The 12,249-nt window shown below is 43.5% G+C and overlaps 1 protein-coding gene across 7 annotated transcripts in view; it reads left to right on the plus strand.

Annotated features, from left to right (window-relative positions):
• The window catches only part of Fryl (FRY like transcription coactivator), a 228,747-nt gene that overhangs the window by 180,698 nt on the left and 35,800 nt on the right, over positions 1–12,249 (plus strand). For 5 of the 7 annotated variants that reach the window (XM_051198380.1, XM_051198377.1, XM_051198379.1 and 2 more), the window contains 9 exons: positions 1,074–1,158; positions 2,553–2,665; positions 3,771–3,921; positions 4,600–4,703; positions 6,204–6,389; positions 7,485–7,689; positions 8,417–8,538; positions 9,479–9,669; positions 10,994–11,088. In XM_051198380.1, the coding sequence (XP_051054337.1) occupies positions 1,074–1,158; positions 2,553–2,665; positions 3,771–3,921; positions 4,600–4,703; positions 6,204–6,389; positions 7,485–7,689; positions 8,417–8,538; positions 9,479–9,669; positions 10,994–11,088 (1,252 nt within the window). The remainder of the gene's footprint in view (positions 1–1,073; positions 1,159–2,552; positions 2,666–3,770; positions 3,922–4,599; positions 4,704–6,203; positions 6,390–7,484; positions 7,690–8,416; positions 8,539–9,478; positions 9,670–10,993; positions 11,089–12,249) is intronic. The other 2 variants (XM_051198378.1, XM_051198383.1) reach the window with 1 other exon arrangement.

Here is a 12,249-nt window from a genome sequence, read left to right on the forward strand (position 1 = left end):
ACTCACAGAGACCCGCCTAAGTACTGGAACTAAAGGCATGCACCACCGTAGTTAGAACTCTGTAAAACTGTCACCCAGTTACATGCTGGCACCATGTCGATGGCGCCGCATCATTGGACATACTTTAACTTCTGTCTTTATACTTTTTTTTCCTCTGTGTACTCTTGGTTTTCATTTTTTGGTCCCGCTTTCCATTGAAACTGTCCCTTCACATGTAGCTTTTTCACAAATACAGACAAGCGTTTAGTCCCAGAATGTTCTGTTAATGACCTGCTAGCCATGTTTCGTGGCTGAACTTTGTTTTCCTGTATGTGATAAGTTAGGAAGTCTCCATTTTCTCCCTATTGCCCTGTGCTCTGACTTTCCTGGAGCATCTTGACTCTGGGTGCCTTGTTGGCATTTGCGAGTGTAGTGGAGCACTGTCATTGCTGTTGTTGGGTGACCCTCCTGCTGCTATCTCTCTCAGCGTGTGGTGCCAGAAACAGTTCTGATCACCCCCAAGAGAAAGGATATGGACATGTGTGGGTTGTCAGTGCCTGTGAGGGCTGCAGCGTGGGAGGTGCAGTTCCAAAATCTAGTATGAGCTTTCTTGTCCCCACCCCCAGTCCTCCAGAAAGTGTTTCTTTCTCAGCTGTGATTGGCATGCCCTAGCCACGTGTTTTTATTTACTTCATTGTGGGCAGAGACAGCCACGAGCTACAACTGTCATGGAATTGTATTTGGAGAATGACTACCCCTTAAAAGAGATTTCCAGACAGTTGTGGGTTTGCACCATTTCGGCAACAATGTGGAAGCCTCTTCATTTAGAGGCCCGAGGACAGCTTGTGGGAATCGGTTTTCTCCTTCCACCACGTGGGTCTGTGGGGTCAAACTCAGGTCGTCAGGCTCGGTAGCAAGTGCCTTATCCCACTGAGCCATGCCACCCATGCCCTCCAACCCCATTTGTTTCTCACAGTGAAGAGTATGGCGGTCACTGAGCATCATCGTCACCTTGCTTTCGTGTCGGTGGCGCATTGATTGAAACATTTACTGTTCTCTTGGGCTGACAGTTACTCTTTTATCTTTGATGACAGGAACTACTTCCAGTAGCAATACAATGGTAGCTCCCACAGATGGCAATGCTGACAGTAAGGCCCTAAAGGAGAACTTTGAAGAGAGGTAAGTACTTCGGTCTCAGAGAAAGTGCTAATTTCCACTGGAGGGGCGGGGGGGGGGGGCGCAATAATTCTTTGTGGTGATTTCCTAATGACACATATGTTTCCATACTTGAACATTTTCACATTGACTCCTTGGCGCCCTAGGCTTTTTGGTATGCTCTGGTGATAGGGGTGAACTGTGATAAGTTACTAAATCCAGAGACTTTCCCAAATGAGTCTTTACTCTGACTGTTTCTGTACATAGCTCTCACCAGGATCTGCATGATAAACTGCTTAGAGAGGAAAAATTAAGAGCTTCAGCTTTGGAATTATAAGTCAGAAATTGGTATATGCCTAGTGGTGGTATTTGTCTGAGGTGCTTACTTTACACATAGAAAGTAAGACAAAGGGAATGGAGATGGCTTGATGCATCAGGCACTTGCTGCACAAATCATGGGGATTACGGTAGAGATTCTTCTTGCTGCACAAGCATGGGGATTATGGTAGAGGTTCTTGGCAGGCCCATAAAAACCAAGCAGGTGTGGCCGCCCATCAATAACTTTAGCACTCGGCAAGAAGAGCTAGAAAAGGAATCCCTAAGAGTAGCCTGTGGGCAAGTCCCTAGCAGTAAAGAAAGTGGAGAGCCGTTGAGGAAGACAGTCAAGGTCAACACTCACTCACCTCCACCCTCCTACCTCCCTACCCCCCACCCTTGCATGTGCACGAGAGCGTGCGTGCGCGGTGCGCACGTGTGCGCGCGCGCACACACACACACACACACACACACACACACACACTCTCACACACCACCTGTACCAGGCTTTTTCTTTGGGGCCACCAACCAGCTCCCAAACATTGACACAGAGACTTATTACTAGTTTTTAATGCTCAGCTTAGCTTAGGCATATTTCTGGCTAGCTCTTTTAACTTAAATTAACCTGTTTCTCTATCCTTTGTCTCAGGGCTTATTGCCTTTCCTACTTGTGTTTATCTTAATGTCAGTCCTCTGTGTCTGCTGGCTGGCAATGTCTCTCTCGTTCACTCTTCTCCTTTTGATCTTTCTCAAGCCTAGGTTTCTCCTCTATCCTGTCTGCCTGCTAGCCCTTCCTATTCTTTCTCTGCCTAGCTATTGACTGTTCAGCTCCTTATTAGACCAATCAGGTGCCTTAGGCAGGCAAGGTGAAACAAATATAACTTATCTTTACATAATTAAACACACATCTTTACATCATTAAACAAATGCTGCATAAACAAAAGTAGTACACCTTTGCACAGTTAAAGTAATATTCTGCATCATAAACAAATGTGACACATCTTTGCCTAGTTAAAATAATGTTCCACAACAGTGAATGAGAAAGTGGAAATGCCACTTCACTGTCTGTGGTCTGTGCATGACTCCCATGCTCTTTCCCACAGCTACGTGCACCTGGACATCTACGGTGGACTCAACAGTCATTTAAACCGGCAACATCACAGACTGGAGTCTCGATATAGTAGCAGCTCTGGAGGGTCTTATGAAGAGGAAAAAAGTAACCAGCTGTCAATGCTCCTTAGATAACTATTTTGGTGACGTGTATTGTTAACTATGTTAATGTTAATGAGTTTGTTTTCCCAAGGAATTGTTTTAAAGTGCAGTATTTAATTGCTACTAGTTCTAAGGCATAGAAGTTGGGAGTTTTTTGTTTGGTTGGTTTTTTGATGTTATAGAAGTGTTACTGAATTCATTCTTAAATGCCAGAGAGCCAGGTGGTGGTAGCACACGCCTTTAATCCCAGCACATGGGAGTAAGAGACAGGTGGATCTCTGAGTGCGAGACCAGCCTGGCCTATAGATCGAGTTCCAGGACAGCCAAGGTTACACAGAGAAACCATGTCTCAAGGAAGAAAAAACAAAAAAGGAAAGAAAGAAAGAAAAGGAAGAAGTGTTAGAGAACAGACATTGGATGGGTCTGGCTGTTGTTCTCTAAACAGATTGGTTTCTTATGGATAAGATTTTGCTAAGCAGTTGTCTATTCTTCTTCCAAAGTGATCGATCCTAACCAAGTAGCACCGCTACATGAAGGAAGGATAGAATAGAAACACATGTATTGTAACTAGGTTTGGACCCTGGAGGATCTGGTCCAATCTCCTCACTTTGTACATCATGGAACTGAGGTCCAGAGAGGTTAAGTGACTTATCCATGTCACACAGAATTCACTTTTCCGGGTATTTTTGTTCTGCACCCTGCAGCCCTGTAGGGTAGAACAGATTTCTTTCGAGGCGGGTTTGTGCCTGCCCAGAGTCAGGAAACTTAGAACCAGATAACTTACCAGAAGATCCTTGTTTGTTTCGAGGCAGCTTTATTTCTGATGTGATCTCCTGGTTTGGCCTTCAATTGTGGGGGACATAGGGACGTGTCAATGTAGTTTTGCTTTACTATAAAGGATGGAACCTAAATGAATCAGCCTCTCAACCCCCCCCCCCCCCAATTTTATAACATTTGTACCTAGGCCTCCCTAGGAAATGTGTGTCAGGATAGTGGGGGAAAGACCTTGGTTCCCTTTCCGATGCTGTGAATAGTGGGTATCTAACTAAAGCTTGCTTATATGGCAGACGTTAGATGGTGCAGAAAATGAGATCATTTTATCTTGATAGGTGACTCAATGCCACTTTATTCTAATTGGCGCCTGAAAGTGATGGAGCATAACCAAGGAGAGCCACTGCCCTTCCCACCAGCTGGAGGCTGCTGGTCGCCACTGGTGGATTACGTGCCTGAAACGTCATCACCTGGATTACCTCTTCACAGGTGGACTAGAGCGTCATTCCTATTCCATACAAGCCACGTTGCAGCCGAGCGCTTTCAGCTTCCTAGATACTATGACAGCACAGCGTAGGAGTGGTCCACCTTGTTGAGATGCTGCATCAAAATTAGCCCGGTCTGTTGAGATACTAAGAGATTCAAAACTGTATTCTGAGCGCACAAAGTTAACATTACTGAACCATTCTCCTGCTGCTCTTCTGGGTGTCTGGCATAGTTACTTGACCTTTCTACGACCCAGTTACCACATCTGAGAGAAAAACAAAAAAACAAAAGTGACTTCTATGTGGTCAACCCTGCTTTTGGAATTCAATTAACCTGAATTCTACTGAGCAAAATCACAGCAAAGCAATTGCTAATTCTTGCAGAACGCATCAATGCACCAAACACATACCGCACACTTTACTGGGGCAAGTGGTATATGTGGTAGGTCTGAAGATTCAGGATAAGGAAATGCAGTCCTTGACTGCAAGGAGCTGCAAGCCCTGTGTTTTGTGCTAAAGCGATCACTGTAATGGTTTCTTTTACTGCATTTGCTTTCTTCTTTTTACCCTCTAGAAAAGTGTTTTTCCATAGAATACTCGAGGCTTGGAGGAATGTGTGCAGGAGAGTTCTCTGGGTCACTTGAGCTCAGGGAAGCTGCTAACAGTGTTCTTGTTGTCACAGGTGTAACATAGCGGTGATCCTGCTGACGGATCTGATCATTGACCACAGCGTGAAGGTGGAGTGGGGGAGCTACCTCCATCTTCTTCTTCATGCAATTTTCATAGGTAACAAGTTCTCATTCCTCCACTTTGTGTTTCCAGGGTTTGTTCTTCAGAGAACCGCTTACATCAGGGTTTCTCAATCTGTGGCTCACAGCCCTCTTGGAGGGGTCAAACAACCCTTTCATGGGGGTTGCATTAAGATATCCTGCATATCAGATATTTATATTATGATTCATAACAATGGCAAAATTGCAGTTATAAAATGACAGTAATGAAACAGTTTTTGGGTTGGGGGGTCGCTACAGCACGAGGAACTATATTAAAGGCTCACGGCATTAGGGAGTTTGGGGACCATTGCATTTGATGCTTCTGTTTCTTGTGTTTGAGTCTCTCTTCAGTGGGGAGCTACTCTTAGCCTGACCACGGGCATGTCTATTGCCTTTTACTTGGCCAAGGCCCTGTGCATGCCAAGCAAGCATGTCACCTCTCAGCTTCTCCAGCCCACATTATCCCTATTCTTGGGCCTGCTCCATGGCTCCTTGTACATGCTACACAAACATACATACATTCTATTGTTACAACAGTAAAATTAGTTTACAGTAGAGAGATTGGAGCCTTTTCAGAGTGATGGAGAATGTGAATGCATCCTAACTGTTGAAAGTATCTGAGCGTGGTACAGTCTGATGACAGCTGAGTCTGCATGGGTCCTTGGTAGCAGGTGTGAACTCTATAATTCCTCTGTGCTTTGATCATTGGCTTTCTGAAGCACATCAAGGTAGCCATATTCTGATGATGCTTTCCTGTGACAAGCACATACATACAAGGTTTGTCCCTACCTAATTCCCATGGCATGTAGACATTTACTTTGTCTTACATGTCAGACAAAATAGAATCCCTGTTTTGTTAAAAGAATTCATGGATAATCTGCTGTTAGATAGCATAGTCATAATTTCTGAGAGGTCATGAAGTTTTTGGCATGGAATCAATTGAAACATTACCTTGAGATCCAGGCAGAGGCAGGCAGATTTCTGAGTTCCAAACCAGCCAGAGCTACATAGTGAGACCCTGTCCCAAAACAAACAAACAAACAAACAAGCAAAAGCATTGCCCTGATTCTCCCTAGACATTTATACAGTGGGACAGAGAGCCATTATAAATGTGTGGGGAAACAAGACCAATTTAAAAATAAGCTATGTAATATACAGTCTCCTGGGCTCTGGATACCTAGGCTGAACCCACCACAGTTTGTACACTTTCTGGGTGTGCCCTGGATTTGAACTCAACATATATTGACATTTTTCCTTATCACCCACTAATCCCCAATGACTACTGTAACTGCTCCTGAGATATTTTTATTTTTTTATTTTTAGTACTCCAGATTTGATTTGGAGTCTCTAGTGTGGGGTTACATGCTCACACCACATGTGTGTGGGGTTACACGCTCACACTGTACCACTTCACATTAGGGACTTGAGTGCCGCCAGTGGGACCAGTTCCTTGTACGAGTTTGGTGGCAAGCACACATCCTCCTATCTGACAGTGCTTTTCTCCTGTCCTTTCCAGGGTTTGACCACTGCCACCCTGAGGTGTACGAGCACTGCAAACGCCTGCTTCTGCACTTACTAATAGTGATGGGACCCAACAGTAACATCCGAACTGTTGCTTCTGTCCTTCTCAGGAACAAGGAGTTCAATGAGCCCAGGGTGTTGACAGTCAGACAAACTGCACACTCAGAGTACACTTTCACAGGTACCGAGTTCAAAGCCACGGGCACAGTGATGAAAATCAGCCGAGGAAAAGTTGAGACCTGTAAACGTTTAAAATGCAGTTGCAGCATTTTAAGTAACACATATGTCATTCGTAATTAACGAAAGACTGTGTTAAAGCAAATAGTTGAGTACCTTCTAAGGCTTTCTAGCAAGCAGATTTCAGGTTGGGGTCGGTTGGGGTTAGGTTTAAGTTGAAGAAATGAAGAGTGTGTAATTTACTGAGGACCAGTTTTTTTGTTTGCGATTGTTTAAGTGATGTTGTATGAGATTCCTTTTCATAATTTCTAAATGTTGACTGACACTTAGAAATCTTTTAGCCCCTCAATTATCTTTGCTGTATTTAATTAAGGTGGCCCATATGTTAAATTAAGGAGGCCAAAATGAATGGGATTCGTATGACGAAGCTTAAAAAGTAAAAATAGTCAGACGGTGGTGGTTCACACCTTTAATTCCAGCAGTCAAGAGGCAGAAGCAGGTGGATCTCTCAGTTGGAGGCCAGCCTGATCTATAGAGCGAGTTCTAGGACAGCCAGAGCTGCACAAAGAATCCCTGTTTTGGGACGGAAAAAAAAAAGTAAAAATTAATAAGGCTTTCACAAGTATCCTTTTGCCATGTTGGAAGGGTCTGACTTTTAACAGTGTTTATTTAATGATTGACTGACTGTATATATTAGAAATTACAGTAAATTCTTAAAGTAAAATGAAACCAAGATTATAGAGCTCTTTCCACATGAAAGTAAAAACTAGTTCACATTGTAGAAATGTAACTTGTCTTAATAAGGTGAAGAAAACACCCAGATTGCTAAGAATTTGCCACTCTCAGTGAGTATTCTTCAGCAGATGGCAGCAGAGGACCACTTAGTAAATGCAACTGAGATTCAGCAACAGGCTGTGAACAGAGTCTTCACCTCCAAAGCATTTGCTATAGTTGTGCTTGTGAGGATCAACAGGAGATGAACCTTGTCCACGGCCTGCCCCGTGCCCTCATGTGTCCCATGCTGCCATCTATGAGTAGCAATGTACTATTTCACAGGTGCTGTTGTGAGTGTATATTCATGGTGGGCTTTCTCTCTCAGCAGGCATTAACGATTTTATACCTGATTACCAGCCCTCCCCTATGACTGACTCAGGGCTTAGTTCAAGTTCTACCTCCTCTAGTATCAGCTTAGGAAACAACAGTGCTGCCATTTCACACCTCCATGCCACCCTCCTTGGGGAGGTGGACCTCTCAGTGGAGCAGGATGGAAAAGTCAAAACCCTCATGGAGTTCATTACCTCAAGGTAACCCTGCGGCTCTTGGCCATCTTAGCATTGTTTGTGTTGAACTAGTCTCATGTCAGCCAAACGGTGTAAGCCAGATTTGGATTGTTTGAAACCCTATACTGTGAAATACATATATTTTATTTGCATTGTACAGTCTTTTGAAAACTACAACCAGACCATTCTTTCGAATGCATGCTGGCATATTGAGATATGTGAATCATAAATAGCTTACTAAATGCCCTAATATACTATTATCTAGAGGCATAACACTAATCAGCCAACCGTCAAATGGCTTTTTTATGGTCTGCTATTTGTATACTCTACTAGATAAGTAGATGGGAGAAAAGACATGATATCTCACAGTGAGAGACGAACTACTGGGCTTTGAGGAAGCTTGAGTTTGGCAATGATAAGGAAGTCCTTCTGATGACAATGCTGAGAACTGTTTTCTACACAGTGCCGAGTCTGGGAAAATTCACACTGGCAAGCCATGAAAACCAGGCCTGTGGTTATAGATTACATTAAAAATGTATGTATATACCTCAAGCTGGAGAGTTGACTGGGCAGTTAAGAGCACTTGCTCTTACAGAGGACCCTGGTTTCATTCCTAGCACCCACATGGGAGGGAGGGAGAGAGGGAGGGTATGAGAGAGAGAGAGAGAGAGAGAGATGAAGTCTAAACAGGTAAGAGCAAGTGGTTGATGTCAGTTCCAGACAAAAGAATGTCACCATTCTCTGTTTACAGAAAACGAGGGCCACTTTGGAACCATGAGGACGTTTCTGCCAAGAACCCCAGCATCAAGAGTGCGGAACAGCTCACCACCTTTCTGAAGCATGTGGTTTCTGTTTTCAAGCAGTCAAATGCAGGTATTGTCTTTAGTGAGTCAACTAAGTAACATTTGATCTTGATACGATACAATGTGTGGCTTGATCTTGATACAAAATTCAGTGTGGCTGAATTTTCAATGGTGCCCAGCCAAAAGGTTTATAATTAATTAGTATTCCCCAGTGTACATGTTTTTAGAAAGATTTTCTTGTTTACTATGATGACAGGTGTGTTGATAAAGAAAAAAATTACTAATTCAAAATAAGATTTCTAGCCATGAAATCTGGTGATTAGTTTTGTGGATGATAGCCATAAAATTGTACAATACAAGTAAGAGTTGAAAAAGATAATGTGAGCTGGTCGGTAATGGCACACACCGTTAATCCCAGCACTCAGGAGGCAGAGGCAGATTGATCTCTGAGTTCAAGGCCAGCCTGATCTACAGAGTGAATTCCAAGGGTGTAACATAGAGGGAAGCTTGTATCAAAAATCCAATAAATAAATAAATAAGTAAATTTTAAAGTCCCTTTTAGTTAACATCTCTGCAATGTAACACACCTGACAGTCTTTGTAAAAGAATTCCATGCTAACATGGTGCTTGCCTGCTAGGGGTGACTCTGATCCTCTGGACCCTTGGCAGGGTCGTCTTTGCCCTCATTGTAGGGTTGGCAAGGTAACCCCTTACTGCCAGGACATCCTCTAGAGAGTGAACTACCTGAACTACCTACTGTTAGTTAGCATTGCTGAGGGTAGGAAATCCTGGTCCCCAGCATCCCTTCCCTGGAGATCAGAACAAAGATCTCTCTCAAGTGCAAATACAGTACAATGACTGTACATACTTCAAGTGTGCTCTGCCTGGCCAGGTGGTGTGTGGGGCGGGGCACTAGTCATAAAGTGATTCCCCCTGGCTATAACTCCCCGCATTATAAACAAGCACCACCACCACCACCCACGCCCCCTACCCCGTCTGTGTCTTCTCAGAAGGAATACACTTGGAGCGTCATCTCAGTGAGGTTGCTCTGCAAACGGCACTTTCCTGTTCTTCTCGACACTATGCTGGGAGATCCTTCCAGATTTTCAGAGCACTGAAGCAGCCCCTGTCTGCAAATACACTTTCTGATGTCCTCTCCAGGCTTGTGGAAACTGTGGGAGACCCGGGGGAGGATGCGCAGGTAAGGTATTTACTGCCTTCTCTTGGCCATCATCACCTGGAGGTGTGACAGCAAGGGCCACAAGGTGGCTATCAATTACTAACATAGTTAGCAACAGGCAAGCAGAGTGAAATTTCCTGCGGAGTACTTAAGAACCTATTTAGATCACTTAATTTATGCCTGTTAGAGAAAGCTTTTTTAACACATACATTTCCACCCTGCCTAGATCCTACTCCACAGTCACCAAAAGGTAAGAGATTTAGGATATTAAAGTTCAGTGGGAAGGGAAACAGAGTTTCATCTTTAAGATAAGTAAAATATCACACTGGAGAACTCAAATTTGTGCAGTCCGGTGGGCTTAATTGGTTTTAGACATTGGACAAAACAGGACAAAATCTTGGCATTCTGGAAATGGTAGAAACAAGGGTTATAATCTATCAACAACAGCCCACACTCTTTACTCAGTAATAAATGCCATGAAATAAGGTATTGGTTTCAAGAGCCTTGAAGAAGGAAGATGTCTACATACACACATTATCCCTAAGATGAGATTGAAATGAACCAGGTCTTGTGATATCTGGGTTGAGAACATTTTGGGTTAAAAAAAAAAAGAGTCAAAAGTACAAAGGGCACTATGCCTTCTTTAAGGAACTTCTTGGGAACAAAGGGAGCTATCGGATATTGGGAGGATGCCAGGGGCATGACGTGACCAGTCCAGGATGCAGGACACCTTGTAGACTCTGCTGAGAGGGTTAACATCCATCTGAACTGATGGAAAAACCTCTCAAAGGTTTTGAGAAAAGGAAAAGAAGTGGATGTGATGTGTGGTTGCTTTTGCTTTTTTTTTTTTTTTTTTTTTTTTTTTTTTGGTGGGGAGGAGGCTCTCAGTGCTATCTAGGTGGCAACCTTGCAGGGGTTGAAGGGGACAAGTAGAGGCAGAGAGGCCTGTTAGAGGCTGTTGAGAGGATCCCAGCTAAAGCGGTAGGTTCCATTCAAGGAAGCTACGGACAAAGGCAGTCAGATAAAGTGATATTTTCAAGACTTGTTGACAGACTCCGTGTATGTATGGAAAAGAAGAGTGAGCCCTAGACTTCCAGCCTGAGCTGTTTGTGGCAATTACAGTGCTGTTATAATCAATCTGTGCTGTTGGTTTGATGAGTTCTCACCAATTAACAAAGCTGTGTTACTCAGGAGTGTAATTATTTTGTAACATGAATATGAGGTTGCTTCTGTTTTTAAATCTCCCCAGGAAGTCCATTGCCATTTTGTTTTTTGTTTGTTGTTATTGTTGTTTTGTTATGTTTTTTAAACCGAACATAATTAAAAGTCTGTCCTTTGTCCCCAGGGATTTGTGATTGAACTGCTTCTGACCTTGGAATCCGCCATAGATACCTTGGCTGAAACCATGAAGCATTATGACCTGCTTTCTGCCCTTTCTCAGTAAGAATTTGCAACCAGACAGCCCTGACCACAGGGCTCCCGTGACTACAATGGCACTGGATGAGTCTAATGTCAGCAGTGTGGACAACATCCAAAAAATTCAGATAGTGGGCTATGGGTGTAGGGGTCAGCTGGTAGCACTGGTGAAGACCTAGGTTTGATCCCTACAACCAAATAAACATGGTGTGGTGGCCTCCTGCCTATAATTACATACAGCACTTGGAAGTTGGAGAGAAATGGGTCAGAAATTGAAGGTCATCCTTGGCTACATAGTATGCTCAAGGCCAGCCTGGGCTACACAAGCCCCTGTCTAAAAGAAAAAGAAAGTGAAGGGGAGGAGGAAATCAGATGAGGGCTAAAGATGTGCTTCAGCATTAACCCTTCAGTTTCCAGCAACCACATCTACCCCAAAACTCCAGCTCTGAAGATCTGGCGCCCTTTTCTGGTATTTGAAGGCATCCACACATACATGCACACATACTTTTTTTTTAAAACAACATATATGCTTTTCTCTTACTAAAGTCACATATTTAGGTTTTTGGTTTGGTTTGGTTTGGTTTTTCAAGACAGGGTTTCTCTGTGGCTTTGGGGCCTGTCCTGGAACTAGCTCTTGTAGACCAGGCTAGTCTTGAAGTCACAGAGATCCACCTGCCTCTGTTTCCCAAGTGCTAGGATTAAAGGCCTGAGACTGATCTTGTCAGTGCTCTTTCCCAGTGTCTGGGTTGGAGACGTGTTTACTAACTCTTCAAGCCCTAAGCCCCATCGCTCTCTTACCAGTAGCTCTTCCCTCAGGGGACCCACCGGTACCTGATTGCCACTTTCCCCAGAGCTGCCTTACCTCCCACTTCTCTTCCTCACAAACCTCAAACAGCTAATCCTTGAGGGTCCTATGTAGTCACCTAAGCATGTCTAACTCACCTTACTAATTGTTTTGTGCTTTGGATTTCTGTATCTAGCTATTTTAAAAATAGCGAATAAAAGGGTTTAAATGTATTTCTACATACTTCTCTCCCTCTGTAGATTTTATTTATTGTCCCTGTCGTGTATACTTTTAGTCCATGTAGACTAGTAACTAATTTTAATCAGTTGGATATGTAGAAGTTAAAAAAAAAAAAAAATCTGTATGCTCAGTTCTCGTGGAAAAAATGTGCCACTGAAAGC

This window comes from Phodopus roborovskii, unplaced genomic scaffold, assembly GCF_943737965.1.
Source record: "Phodopus roborovskii unplaced genomic scaffold, PHOROB, whole genome shotgun sequence".
In the NCBI taxonomy this organism is placed as follows: Eukaryota; Metazoa; Chordata; class Mammalia; order Rodentia; family Cricetidae; genus Phodopus; species Phodopus roborovskii.